Source organism: Natrix helvetica (assembly GCF_964273705.1).
Source record: "Natrix helvetica genome assembly, chromosome: 2".
NCBI classification, from domain to species: Eukaryota; Metazoa; Chordata; class Lepidosauria; order Squamata; family Natricidae; genus Natrix; species Natrix helvetica.
This window is the reverse complement of record NC_138552.1, coordinates 237,668,360-237,684,363: the sequence shown is the minus strand read 5'-3', so window position 1 is coordinate 237,684,363 and position 16,004 is coordinate 237,668,360. Positions and strand designations below refer to the sequence as shown.

The following is a 16,004-nucleotide window of genomic DNA, read 5'->3' as shown; positions in this document are numbered from 1 at the left end:
TTCTTCTCCAGACTAGTGAAAAATTCCCATTTGACTAGAATTTTGCCCAACTGACCTATTTGGTAAGGTAGTCCAGATACAGTATTTAGCAAATTGTATAGTCCTTTCTTCTCATATAGGAGGAGACTATCTTCATGAGAGAAGGACCACTGTGTGTGGAGGCTCTTTGAGAAATTAATAATTCTGATTTTCTGCATTTCTGAACCATATAGGAAATCTGCCCAGAAACTCCTCAGTACAAATATTCATCTTCTACACACAAAGATAGTGAGGACTCCTTGTGTAGAGAGACCACGTAGGCTGCTTCTGAGAATCTTCATCTCTGGTTATTACCCAGGAATTGCCTGTGAGCCAGATCACAATCAGAACCACTGATTTACACACACACACAAAAAAAAGGGGGGGGGCTTTGAAGATTAGAAATTATCATGTTAAAACATACAATGAATTGAATAATCACTATATTCTCAGTTGTATAGGCACACTGGTTATTTACAATATTTTTTTTTGCAATTTTTTTTATTTTTATTAAACAAACAACACCAAAAAATCATCATCTTACATTACATCTTGTAGAAAGTGTGTCAATTGGTTACAATTAGCTTTCGTGCATCTCTTCCACAGTCATTACTTATATTCATATCAAATGTCAAAGATTCTTAACGAGTCTTACTATCAACATAGCATAGTTCTCATTTGACTGAAGTTGTTTTAGTGTCCTTTTGCCTAAAATAATCCATAGTTAAAAATACAACCACCTGATGACATTTCATTAATTATTACAAAACCATCCAATAGCCTTTAGCCTTTATAACATATTCTGAATAAAGATTAGTTGACAAAGTTTCTATGCCTTTTTTTTCTAAGTCACTGTTTACAATTTGTGTCCAGGTTCCTTTTGTTATGGTAGTACATACATATATACATACATACATACACATACACACACACACACACACACACACACACATATCATTAACTGTATCCCTTATCATTCCATTATTAGTTGTTATAATTAATATTGGTTAACAGAAGATCCTTTACTGTTTATATCCATTTTCTTCTCATCAAACCAACACATATGTGTACCTTATTGCCCTTATCAATTATTTATTTAACATAACAATCTAAAAGTTACTAAATTACTACTTACTAACAATAAAACTTAGTTAATTTTTTGTTATCAATTTTCATATATCCAATGACATTACACCTTTATAACATATTCAAAATAAGAATTAATCAACAAAATTTCTAAACCTTTTTTTCCCAAATCACTATTTGCAATTTATATCCAAATTTCTTATGTTAAAGCAGTACATATATATATCATTAACTACATCTCTTATCATTTCATTAATATTGTTGTCATTAATATTTGTTAACAAAATCATTTACGAAAATCCTTTACTGTTTATATCCACTTTCTTCTCATCAAGCCAACACATATGTGTACCTTATTGTCATCATCAATTATTTATTTAACATAACAATCTAAAAGTTACTAAATTATTACTTACTAATTATTAGATTTGGTTTATTTTTTGTTATCAATTTTCATATATCCAATAACATTACACCTTTATAAATATTCAAAATAAGAATTAACTGACAAAATTTCTAAGCCTTTTTTTCCAAGTCACTGTTTGCAAATTATATCCAAATTCCTTATATTAAACCAGTACATATATATGCTGTTAACTATATCTCTATCATTTCATTATTATTGTTATCATTAATATTTGTTAACAAAATCATTTATTATTTATATCCAACTTCCTCACCTCCAGCCAACATAAATATGTACCTTGTTACCATTATCAACTATTTATTTAACAAAGCAATCTAAAAATTACTAAATTCCTACTTACTAATCACCAAACTTAGCTACTTTTTTATTATCAACTTTCATATATCAACATGTATCCTTCCAGAAGGCATATAGTCTTATTTCTTTTGCCATTTGTGGATTTAATCTTCTGTTTATTTTCTTGGTAAAGTTTTTATGGACATCTCTCTGCACCTTGTTATTTGTTGCATCTCTCAGGTAATCTCGGCACCCTCCATTTGCTACTTTAATTAATTTATCTTTGATTGTCAATCGTGCTTCTGATAAGATTTCTCTCCTTAAAACCATCATTTTTTCTCTTTTTTCTTCTTCTGTGCCTTGAGATTTGGGGTAGAGCTCTAGTCCATCAAATTCCCTGTTCCATACTCCCATTTTTTCGTTTTCAACCACTTTCACTCCACAAATCAAATAATTAGTTTTCTTATCTTTGTATTCATTTTTCTCTTCAATTTTTGGGGCTCCATCTCCATCATTTTTTTTCTAGTATAAACTCTATCTTCTTTTCAATTCTCCCAGTTACCTCCAATAAATTTTGAATTCCATCCCAAATCTTTTGCAAAGTTAAAGTTTCCTCTTCTGAAAATTGATCCATGTTTCCAAATTGTAAATTATTGCCACTCTAGCTTTCAAGACTATATATATATATCTCAACCTTACACGGGAAAAGACCCGAATACAACAAAACCAGCATACCTACACCCGTGAAAATCTACGAAAACAAATATATATATATACACACACACACACACACACTCCCCCAGAAAGGAGACTCCCCCAAAAAGCCAAGACACAGAACAGGACAATGGCATCACCCTCCTCCCTTACATCAAAGGCACCACAGATAAAATCAGCAAAATTCTCCACAAGCAAAATATCACCATTGGTCACCATTGACCAAAAAATAGCCAACATCTTAACATCTCAACATCTTTTGGGCAGTCTTTTTCAAAACAGAAAGGATTCCTCACCAGATGGACACACTTTCTCTTTCCGTTTCCTTCCATTCTGGGGCCATCCCAACTTCATCAGCCTAGGCTGCCTTTTGTCACCAGCTTGAAGGCCTTCTCTTGGATCGATCAGGGACTTTGCGGGGTCCCTGAAATCAGCAAGACATGGTCTTCCTGTTCACCGTCTCTTCGGGATGGTTTAGGTCCGATTGGACCAACTAGAGACAAATGTATCAGCAGCGGTCTCGGAGCATTGAGACCACACATCTGTACCATTGGGACATTGGCTCCTCCCCATTATTTACAATATTTTTATAGAGGCAATTTAACGCCTTAAGTATCCAGTAAAGATAGCCTTGTGCAAAAAGAGCTAGCCTGAATTGTAGTAATTATGAAACTTCAAGATAGCAGAAACAATTCCATTTTGCTTAATAGCAGAGTGGGGCAATGACAGAAATCTCTGTGTATCAGGAAAGAATATGAAAAAGTACAAATCATTTAATGGCTGTATATGACTGCCCATTTTGGTGGAGCTGAAAGGAAAAAGTCTCAGGTCCTTCTCAAATATGAATCATTTGATACCATTAAAGAGTTTCTGCTCAATCACTTAATTGGGTTGTTGGGAGAGTTTAAGGACAGATCAGGTGCATTGAACCTAATGCAGCTATTTGTCCCCAAAAGAAAGAAACCACAAGTCTGAAAATTGGCACTTTTGCCTTCAAATTTACAGTCTGGGGGTCTTAGGTACATGAAATGTGCAAGCCATGGATTTACTTCTGCTGTACTCTATAAAGAGAAGATAGACTTTCAGAGGCTACCTGTGCCAAAGCTAGGACCAGCGTGAGTTTAATTTCTTATGAACTACTTTAATAAAATAATAGTGTAAAATAGCTTTAATTTGATTTTTCTTATAACTGTAACTGATTTTTGTCACTCATTTGACTAAATATATGATAATGTATTAGCTGATGATTTCAATCTAATATATGCATGTCATCTTGTATATTAGTGGAAAATCAAGCATGGTTGATTGTTGGTGGAGTATGGAAATCCATCCCTTCCTCTCTTCTTTCCAACCCAGCAACACAGAGAAAGATACAAACAGAGATCTGAGTGTACCCAGTTATGGGAAGAATGCCCAAACTTATTTATTTTTCATGCTACCTACTTTTCCTTCTGGGCAGGAAGAGAAACATTTGACTCACAAATCATTCTTCTCCTTGGTGTGTCTTTATCTTTCTCCTCCAACTGATGCCTTTACAGGAAAATAACTCGGGAAGGAAAACAAATCAAAAAAGAAATAACTTGTATATATACTACTCTGGTAGTATATTTGAGATATCAAAAGAAGACCAGGATCTCATGAAGGATCCCTGGCTACATCTTAGCAGAGCATTACTTTCTCCTAAATCTGAAAGTTGTGTAGACACTCCCAGCTGGACAACCTGCTTGTATTCTTGGTGCAAACGGCATCTCCTGCAGTATACCATATGTATGTTTGTGTCAAAACCTGTAAATTGGAGCAGTATTATAGTAAAGGAGCAGTATTATAGCAAAAGATCTGCCTCTTTTCTGTGTATAGACATCCAGTAATATGCCTATTAGGCCCAAGAAGGCATTTACTCAATAGCCATTCTCTGCTTTTTGTTTAAAAGCAGAATTAAACGCAGAAAACAATGGTGAAATGAAAAATAATATTTTCCTTACAAAGGTAAAGATTTCCCCTGTCCAGTTGTGGAGGCAGTGTTCATCTGTATTTCTTAGCTGAGGGGTGTCCGAAGACATTTCTGTGCTCGTATGGTCAGTATGACTATACACTGAGACACATAATCTCGCTGTCACCTTTCCACTGAAGTTGTACCTATTTATCTATTTGCATTTGCATGCACTGTTAGGTTGGCAGGAGCTGGGGCAAGTAACGGGAGCAAATCCCATTGCGCAGCACTCAGGTCTTGAATCCGGCCAGTTAGCTTTCTAGCTGCCAAGCTAAGCGTCTTTCACCCCTGAGCCATTGCACCCACCCCATTTTCTTTATGTTCTACAGTAATTGTCTCTTCCATCCCTCTTCCCACTTCATAAATTAAAGGGATGAAAATAGTCATTTCCAGTGTTTGAAAGTCCATTTCTAATGGGGGGGGGGGGGGCACAATTATTTTCCCTTTACTGTTTCCTGTATTATTAACTTACTACTGAAAAATGTTGCCAAGCAAGCATCCTTGAAACAAGCAGTGACATTTACAGTCATTTCTTTTTAAGAAGTAATTTATGATATTAGTTAAGGGAAAATTATTTGATACTGTAAGGTTATTTTTAATTGACAAATTAATCACCTGCATGGTCAAGAAGTAAATGAGTTTTAAAGTTTAATTTGTAGACTTTCTGATGTTTTTCATAGAATATTTATAACTTGCCTACCTGGAATTTCTTTCAATACTTCTGGAAATTCAATATTGTTCATTAAAGTATTATTCTGTAGGTTAATGTATTACAAAATCAACAATTGGCAATACCAAATTCTACCAATCTAGGCAACTTTACATCAAGAATTGGAAAATGTCTAAAACAAGCCCAGTGCTGTCACTTAAAGACCATTTGATGGATCATTTACAGTAACTCCCTTTTTACAACCCTGTAAATCCCTTAATTTGGTATCATCTGTTAACTCTCAAGCATGTAGTTCCTCCAGGCCAACCTTCCTGAAGTTGATATCATCCAAATGTATTGAATCACATTCTGATTAACCTCAGAATGTTTCTGAATTATTATTTTAACTGTGAAACCAATTACCTCAAGGAAATCAAAAATTGTTCTGTGTCACTTGTAGTCTTTAATTTCTATGGCCTTTTTTAAACTCTTCTTGTACTGTTCACATTCTTTCTTTTTCTTTCCACACATGAATTAATCTCAGGTTTATTTTATGCAAGAGTAGGAGAGAATTGGGTGGATTTTTCTCCCCTTCTAGTGCATTTAAAGCTATGGTGACATTTGTGTTGTAGCTCTTAATTGTCTTCCTAAAAAGATTCTATTTTTGTTCTTATTCTTGCCCAACTAATTTAAAAATCTATTAAGATGGTGCTTTCAAGCTTATTTCATTGTTTGAGCCAATACAATTTACTGCTTCTGCATGGGTACCCACTGGAGATCAAAATCTGCAAGGTGACAGATTTTCAAGAAGCTGGTACCTGTGACTTAGCCTAACACGTTTCACAACATCATGATTTATTTGACTCTTGTTTATTTTGTATACCACAATTGGTTAAGTTTATATAAATAAAATAAAAAGTTCAGTATATGACTTTCCTTAGTTGTAAAGCTTCAACCTTGAGCCCCCCTGGATGTGTTGGGATTAAAATTTCCTGAATTTCCAGTCATTTGAGGGCAAAGTTGAGATATTTCCCTGGAATAAATGGAATATTAAGTGAATATAATATGATAAAATAAAATAATATAATATTAGCATAAAAAAGAAGTTCCATTAAGTGAATCAGGGATCTTAAATATGAACCAGCAGTACACTGCAGCTGCCAAAAAAGCCAACACAGCCATAGGCTGCATTTAACAGAGGGCTAGATTCAAGATGACATGAAGTTAGTTTCAATTTACAATGCCTTGTAAGACCACATTAGGAATATTGCATCCAGTTTGGTCATCCAGTGATAGCAGTGTTCTAATATCTAAAGGGGTACCACAGAGAAGGCACCTATTCACCAAAGCACTTGAAGGCAGGCCAAGAAGCAAAGGAAGGAAACTAATCAAGGAGAGAACCAACCTAGAATTAAGGAGAAATTTCCTGACAAAACAATTAATCAGTGGAATGACTTGCCTCAGAACTTGTGGTGCTCCAGCACTGAAGATCTTTAAGAAGAGATTGGACAACCATTTGCCTGGAATGGTATATGGCTTCCTGCTTGATCAGGGGATTGGACTAGAAGACCTCCAAGATCCCTTCCAACTTTGTTATCCTGTTATCTAGCTGTTTATGAATGTATGCACCATACAAAAAAGAGAAATATAGATTACTTGTTTGCTTTTTGTGTCATATTCTAGTTTAGTTAGGCTGTTGTAAATTAAAACTATGCTGACGTGATTTCTAGCCCATTGTCTTATTCCCTCTCTTCCAGTACCTGATACATTAATTAATCCACAGGAAACAATGCAATATTACTCATACTTTCTTTCAAACTCAGAAGAAATAATCACTAGCCTTAAGCACACTTAGTAAGACGTGCACTAGCATTCCTTAACCTAAGACTCTCCCAGAAGCCTAGAAATGCATTCCTAATAGAATAAGAGAATGTCACAATTGACCACTTGACTCGACTTAGTTCCAAATAAAATGTCTAAAACTATAAGCAAGCACTTTGTTGCCATTTCATCTTCTGATAGTCTTCATATTGAAGCAGTCATTCATGGGCTAGAGAAGGTCTAGCACATGTAGGATTTTGAGTTCTAGGGAGAAGGTTCTGGGCTATTGCGGACTGATTCTGTCTCAGATCCTGCTTTAAAGCTTGACTTATTTGACTTTATAGATTCCTTTTTTATCCCTTCTGAAGGAATAAATATAACATTTTCTCCATGTTACCCCAAAATGGCAGGTTGTATTGAAACCAAGATCAATCATAGAGCAACTGAGGGAGCCAATCTATGCAGTGAATAAGCTTCAGTGTGGATATTGTTATCTAGATGGTGCTTGCATCACATGAAGCTACCCAAAGTAATATTATTTAAATTGGGTGAAAAACAGGATGTACAAAAAATAATTCAGATCATGGTGGGAAAAGAATAGTCACTTCCATTTCCCAAAAGCTATTATCCATATGCTTGCTCTTTGAGATAGACAAGACATACAAATACTAATTCTATATTTATTCTAAAGTTACATTGGAAGATTGAACGTATTTCTCTCCTCCTCTCATTTTATTCTTCAGAAAACTAAGGAGGGTGCCTTCTGAAATATTTTTCCTTCTGTGGACTGATACATCTTTTACTTGCCGGTTGTCCATTCTGTGGCTTTCTCTCCTGTCCCTCAAGGTCATTCCTGAATAGCATTAAACATAAAAGAACCAAATATTAATCAAGACTGTATTATGGAAGAGAATGTACGATCACCCCACTTAAGTCTGGATTTACTCAAACCAGGAATGTTTGGTTGCCTAAGACAATTAAAAGCATGTCTGAACTAAGCCTATTACACTTTACCTCTTGATGGCTGCATTCATACAAGTGGGATTCTAACTTCACATTAACAGAACTCAATTCTTATGCTACAAATGATGCCACAGCATTCATATTATGGCTTATTGTGATGGCTTTGTTCACAACACATGCTAAGACAATGACCACTTAATCTTTTGCTAGGTGGACCCAACTAAGAAATATATTCTAATTTAATTTTGTTAAGAAAACAGGAGAGATGGGACTAAGCAAATCCATATGGAGAGATCCAAGGTGTAAAATGAAAGTTTTGCTTTGTAAAGCATGTCATTTTCTGTACCATTGCTTTAATTAAACAAACCTCCTGAGGACCCTGGAAGCAACTTCCTTGGGATTTTTTTAACCACTGAAACTCTACAATTGCACAATGAGACTATTAGGCTCCAATAACGTTTTGAGGTATTCAAACTGAAAACAGTATGAATATGTAAACAAAACAGATGTTCTGTGTGCCTCATATATTTTATTAGGATTATCTGGGAATACACAGGGCAAGCTATTATATAGAGACAGACAGCAAACCCCACACTCACACTGATGCTGCTACATAGTTGGGTAATGAAATGTCTTCAAGCCAATAACCAAACTCAGATAGTACCGAGGACTCAATCCTGAATAATAGGCATTCTTTTCTATTGAAACAAATGTTGCTAAATCAAGTGATTTAATTAAAATTGCCACTCAGTGTAAAAAGGATATACTTTTCTCCTTATGATAACATAGTAACACCATCAAACTTAAGAATAAAAAAGGTGGATTTATCTCTTATCCCTTTTGATTATAAGTTGGCCTCAAGGTTATAGTCTCATGTAATATTATAATTCTCCATCATCCCCCATTATTGATTTATTAATTAATATGTATATCTTGTTGCCCTGTTCTTCCAATGTTCTGCTAATATTAGAATTGTTGCAAAAGAGAAATTTCGTTCTCCATTAATGAAAAACATAAAATGCATCAGAAAATTCCTATAATTGAGGGAAGTGATTGCTGCCTGGGAATTGTGTTTGTCATTTGTTTCTGCAATGCAAATTGTATTTGCTGTTTGTTTTTGAAGCAATTTGCTTTTGCAGAATAATTTACAGGAAGCTGTAGTTAGGGAAGGGATCCCATCCCTATTAAGAAGTCTTTATATGTTTATCTTTAGATTTTCCTAAAGAAAGTCTGAAAACCTTGTTTTAAACTGTATTTTAGGCAAAAAGGGGAATTGTTCTACTTACATGATAATGCCTTATTCTTCAGAGCCAGCATTTGGGCATCTTGTCTTCCCTATGCAGAGGCAATGAAAAGAATTGTATAAATGTAGAAGGTTTTAATGATTTTTTTTTTTGCTCAAGACAAACATTTTGCAATGCAGAAAAATAACTGGGCTGAGGAATTTTTAAAAATGTTATATCATTTTTAAGTCTATAAAGGTACCCTGCCATGTGTTGATTAGGCAAGGCTAAAAATGTGGAATCTGTATGCTTGTTTAGCAATTGAAGTCTTGCTTAAAATTTGCATCAGCCAGACCCATGTTTGAGTTCATGTCCGCTGTTACAGGTTTGATCCGATCCCGCATTCGAGGAGCAGATGTGGCCCAGGCAGGGATTCTTACCTTTCTAGACAGTCACTGTGAGGTGAACAAGGACTGGCTGCTTCCTCTTTTGCAGAGAATCAAAGAGGTAAGTGAGCCACTCAGTAGCATTGTCTCGGATCAGAGATAATAGCGTGTATCATCATTGCTCATGTAAGCCTTTTAGTAGGGAAATCACTGGGAAAATCCATGGAAAGGTAGCCCATCAAGCCATCTTTCATCAGAAATAACATCACTATTACAAACGCAATGCCAATTCAGACTAGCTCAGGACTTTTCACTAACTGGGAGCAGTCCGCTGGCTTTTAGCAAAGAAAGAAATTGCCCATTGTTCACCATCTTACCTGTTTATATGGAAATAGTGATTTTCTTTCTCAACATGTATTTCTCTAATGAGCTATGAGATCTCCCCTGAAGAATGCTGTCAACTGGACCAAAGATAAAATCAAATCCCAAAGGAGCCTTGAATGTAAACAAGGCTGCCATTCAACTTCAGAAACAAAAGACACTAAATTACTAGAGCCCAAAATTCTTGTGTTTTGAGTATGGGGCATTTTTTAATCCTCAACACATACTGAAATTTGTGGGTCCCCTCCCCAAAGAATGAGATATTTACAGCTATAGATAACATCTCAACCTCTTCATCTTCGTAGCCAGAAAACTTTTCATTGTTGTATTTCTAAACTCACAGAAATATAGGTCCTCAAATGAGCTTCAAAAGGGCAACTGAACCAGCTGGTCCTGACTCCAGGACACAAGTGTTTTGACGTACCAGGGGCAGAAGTGGAAGATGCATTTGCCAAGTTAGCAAAGAATGGTCCCTTAGGAATGCAAATTAAGTTAAGAGAGCCCAAAGGCTCTTGTCAGATCTGCTGAATGTTACAAGGGGAATAGGTAGGCATAGCTCCAGTCAAGTTTTTAATTAGGCCTATGATCAGTTCCCAGTGCTGAATGATTTAAGGGAGTGATGGTTCTTTGAATAAGGACTGCATTTAATTTCATGCAAATTAAGCTGTAATAAATTGATTTAATGGAAATTAAACCTTGCTGACAAAGGCATTTTTCTCAGTAAAAATATTAAACCAATGTTACTGCCATTCTGAGTGGGATACACTTTTCTCTGTCACCTTGTCTGTATAGAAAAGTGCTCCATGATATTTGTCTCCAACTAGGAGACAAGTATCCTTATACCATCAAAATAATATCGATATTCCCTTTGTTAATTATCTTTCACCAAGTCTGTTAGGGATCCTTGGGCACTTCTAAATTAATTTGTATTCCCAAGAGACAGAGCCTCCTTTGCAAGCTCCATATTTAGTCAGCTTTCTAATCTACTGCCATCTTTCTAGGGTTTATCTTAACCTTTGTTTTTGCTCATCCAGAGTACAATAGCCTCCAAGAACCAGGTCAAACCTCCATTGTATCTACTGAGTATCATTAATATTTTGGTGCTAGCTCATCCTATGCTGATGAATGACTTTTTGTAGATGCTAAAGTGAAGACAGAAACAGCTCAGGCACACCAGAATGCCTGAAGACACAGCCACTCTACTAACTAGGACCCTGAGGACATAGCCTTTCTAGTCTAGGTCTATTCACTGAAGCGGGAGGAGAAGTAGTGCAAAACAGTGCCTCCCACCATATGGCCTTGCAAAAGCCTCAGAAGGAAACTATGGTTGATGGTGTTGAAAGAAGCTGAGAGATATACTGTAGAATTAGGGACGGTGAATTCTCCATCCCAGTCCCATCAGTGATGATCAACGTACGCAACCAATGATTATCCCACACCCAGATATGAATCCCACTTGAAAGGATACAGACAATCTGTTTCATCCAGGGTTTTCTGGAAATGCAGCCCTATCATTTTCTTGAACTTTTGTGTGAGCAAAAGATTGGTAGCTAGTAAATAATATCCAAGGTAGTGATCGTTTCTTGAGGAGAGGATATATCATTGCTTTTTCCGAGGCAGAGATAAAGAGGATATTATTCAAAGATGATTTCACCTCTGCCCAGGTTCAGCCTTTCATCACTTCCCTGGCAGTTTTCACTAGCAAGATAGGGCAGGGGATATGGTTTATGTGTGTCAAAGCTGTTAGCACGAATCATTTCCTCGGGATCCACAGGCTCAAACCAATCCCATACAACCAGACAAGATGAGGCTTCTTTCACCTCAGATGGATTTGGCCAAATAGTGTCAAGCGCCAAACAAATGTGAGAAATGTTATCAGATTATTTGCAGTGGCCAGCAGCTCCTTTTCCAGCTTGCTCTAAGGGACATTAAACAATGCTACTATCTACCGATGCAATCAAATCAAACAACTCACAGGTCTCACCACCACAGCATAAGCTTAAACTTGAGCTCTTATTCATGCTGCATCACATTCGTTCTTTATTTTATGCCCTCATTGTTCCAGACATCTGTTCTGCTGCTGCTTCTCCCAGAGCTCCTCAGTTGATGGGAGTGGGGCTAAGAGAATTGAGAGTGAGAGACACCTGACAGAAGGAAAACACTCTCGTTTCTGCTCTCTTCATACCAACCGGTTCCAATGTGTTCTGTAGAAAATCAGCCATTTTGCTGGCAAGTTGCAGTAGTATGATCTTCACACGCTGGGGGAAAGTGGCTTCACGGTGTGAATAGTATGGCTCTATTTTAAAACAAGAGCACAGTTTAATTTTCTTCGTTCTGTGTTTTCTGTTTCTTTCATCCTCATTGGTCCTCATTTTCTTCATCTCTCTCTCTGTCTGAGTGATGATGGTGCCTTTCTTGTATGAGATTTTTGATGAGATGCAGCTAGCAGGACGGCAGTTCTAGCACTGGGGAATGTACTTCAAGCTCACAGCTGTTATAGATGGATGTGGATACTATAAGCAGCAACACCATAGAAAATTCATTATGAGACTGCAACAGTAACATCTGAATGAAACAGAAAAACAAAATGGCACTTCCATTAACTTCGCATATTTACAATTTTTCTTTTCTCTTATTTTTTTTTTAAAAAGTAATAATATAAATTAAAGTTTGAAATAGAGCGATTGCTTATGCTTTTAGCAGCATTAATTTGAAATCTGCTTCTGGAGTTAATGACGCTGAAATGATGGACTCAGAATGGGGTGGGGTTTTTGAGATTTTTTTTAATCCCACTTTTATTATTTTTTATAAATAACTCAAGGTGGCAAACATACCTAATACTCCTCCCTCCTCCTATTTCCCCCCCACAACAACCACCATCCTCTGAAGTGAGTTTGGCTGAGAGAGAGAGAGTGATTGGCTAAAGTCACCCAAGTGGCTTTCATGCCTAAAGTAATGTTAGAATTCCCAATCTCCTGGTTTCCAGCCCAGTTTCTTAAGTCTAAAAGTTTGGGATTGACAATCCCCAGGATCCCTTCAGGAGCAACAAGACCATCGGAATGAGCATCAGGAACTGAAGCAAGGCATTTTAGAAATCAAACAGCTTAACGTATTTTTATGAATGTAAATAGCAGAATTGTGTTGCTTGTCTGTTTCAGAATGGCAGAACAGCAGTACAATTATGCTGTGATTGATTGATATCCTTTGTCTTCATTTGTTTTGTTTCATTTTGTAAGTTGTCCTGAAAGTTGTGCTAAGGGCTGGAATATATAGAACATGTTCCCACAAAAAAGAAAAAAAAATAGCAACTATTAGGATATCAGATAAAATATATTAGTCCTTAATATCAGCAGAATCATTAATATTCTGCTTCACTATACAACATAGTTTGTAGGCCTTCTGCAAAATTTCCCCCTTGTTTAATATCTATAGGGTATTGATTTTGGATGTGTTATCAACACAACAATTCCTTCAGAATTAGAATAGGTTGTGCAGATGTTGAATAGGAACAGGATTGGTTGGAAGAAGGACAATAAACTGACAGATTGATAAACAATAGCATTGGATAGTGTCCTAGTGAATAGGTGGTTTGGGGATACTGGAAGAGTAAAAAGGTGACCTGTTCTGGATAAGACTCTTAATCCCAAATAATAGGTAAACAAACTGAGGGATCCATTTGATTCAGCCTGGCTTCACTAATCTATTTCATAATAATCTTACAATAATATTCCTTGATGCATTTTGCATTTTGCATGGGGCTGTCCTTGAAGACAATCCAGAAGCTGCGCTGGTTGCTTGTAACTACCAGATATCATTGAATCAATTATTTTCTTATTATAAAGTTCTGCATCATGAAGAATTCAGATACACACAACTAGAAGTTTCTCCAGTACTGGTTGGACATTGTTTATGATCTACTATGAGGACTTGCTTGAGATCCCACCAACAGTAGAAGCCTGTGATATGGAGGGGGGAAAAAAGAATTCTTGATAATGGCAACCTTAGCTGCAGAATCCTTGTTCCTGGTAAACCAGCACTTTATAATGTTTGTAATTTGTTCTTCCAAAGGACGCTCAGTTTTCCATAGCTAGTAAATAGCCCGAATTCCCATAGGGATTAGCATCTTGTAGAAGTTACAAAAGTGTCATGTTCCTCATCCTGCAAATCATATTAATTATATAATTTATATCTTTCATGCCATGATGGAAATGATATGCTGTACGTAATTAAGGCCATTTTAAGATGATATAATGTGCATGCCATCATGCTCCCTTCCTCTTTCCCCATATGGACACCAATAGGATTAATTTGGAAAGATTTTCTGCTCTCTTTTAAAGGCAATGCTTAGGAGTCTTCTAAACCTGCTGATAAGTTATCTTGTGTTCTGTCCTTTTTGAATTCCAATACTGATGGCCTTCAATTGAATTTGCTTTTTGAGAGCTTGATTGATGGCATCTGGCAATGATGGTATCAAAGTCATTGCAAAATTATTCTCCAACTCTGTTTTCAACCGTACGTTGTATATTAGTAGCATGTCATGATGAAGTCACAAGGCTATGTGTGTTAGATTCAACATTGGTTCCAGTGCTGCAAAACTACTATGTGTTAATGCATTTTCTGTACTTAAGTTTTTTGTGTCACTGAAACTCTCAGATTAACAAAATATTGTTGTCTATGTTAAACAAATGTTGAATAGATTATTTATTATCTTATAATAATACCCGTCTTGCATGCCTATGTCCACTGTTCGCAGAAATGTTTGAAATGTTAATTCTGCCACCTTCAGGCTAGTGTTGAAAGGTCAACTATTATATCACCATGCTTTATATCTACCTCCCTTGGCCCTTAAAATAGTAGTGTTTTCTTAATTGGCTTCTCACAGGATCAGTTGATTTTGATTTAATAGACTTACATTTTACATAACAATATCAAATGCATTAAATCAGCAAGTGACCTCCATCCCACATTTCCATTTCTATTATTCATTCAGCAAAACAACTTTCGTCTGCTTTCTCAATGGTGGCTAGAGTCCGAAAAGCAAAATACTGTATGTGACAGCAAGCAGCACTGTAATGGAGTAATAAAGTATAACATAGAGCAGTGATGGCGAACCTATGGCACGCGTGCCACAAGTCACTTCCGGGTTACTCGGAGTGTCATTTTAAGCGTTCCGAAGGCCTCAGGGACCGTCCAGAGGCTTCCCTGAAGCCTTCGGAACGCTTAAAACGACCCTCCGAGCAAACCGGAAGTCACTTCCGGTTTGCTCGGACGGTGGTTTTAAGCGTTCCGAAGGCTTCAGGGAAGCCTCCGGACGGTCCCTGAAGCCTCCGGAGGGCCTCCGGGGGGCGGGGGAGGCTCTTTTCACCCTCCCCAGGCTCCTATAAAGCCTCTGGAGCCTGGGGTGGGCGAAAAAAGCATGTAAAAATGGGGGGTCACGCGTTGTGCGTGCATGCACACTGGGGGGGTTTGCACATTGCATTATGGGTGCGGCATGCCCGCACACGACCCCCCTGCGCTCTCCCCACTTGTGGCACGCAAGCCAAAAAAGGTTCGCCATCGCTGACATAGAGCGTTATATCTCAAAGACATTTGAGAAATTTAAATTTAACTATCCTGTGATAGAAAATATACCAAAGATGCATGTGCCAAAGAGCACGTTGCAAATAGTAGGGGATGGAGCTGGGCCAAAATAATAAATTTTAAATTATGTCATTTGCAAGCTACCTTGGCAGGTTAAGGTCTAACAATACATCTCTTCACACTCTCTACTTGAAATAATTATTGAGGACCAGGGTACTCCATGGATAAGTGAACAGCAAACAACAGGCTTCAGGTAGAAGTTTATAGTGGGAGCTGATCAGGTTTTGTATCTATTTTATATTGTATAAATATATCCCACCTTTATTTTTTACTTGCTTTACTGTATGCGATAGTTAAATCTCAGAGAAAGAGTCATGACACAAAATTGATTAGATAGTAGAAATAATTTTACCTCTTTTTCAGTGAAAACTTCAGAAAAAGAATTGTAAGTAGTTTATTAAATTAAAACAATGAAATAATGCACAGTATA

The 16,004-nt window shown here is 36.7% G+C and overlaps 1 protein-coding gene across 1 annotated transcript in view; it reads left to right on the top strand.

Moving 5' to 3' along the window:
* Positions 1-16,004, top strand: part of GALNT14 (polypeptide N-acetylgalactosaminyltransferase 14) — a 316,785-nt gene that overhangs the window by 235,563 nt on the left and 65,218 nt on the right. The window contains exon 6 of the mRNA XM_081945250.1: positions 9,553-9,674. Coding sequence (XP_081801376.1) covers positions 9,553-9,674 — 122 coding nt within the window. The remainder of the gene's footprint in view (positions 1-9,552; positions 9,675-16,004) is intronic.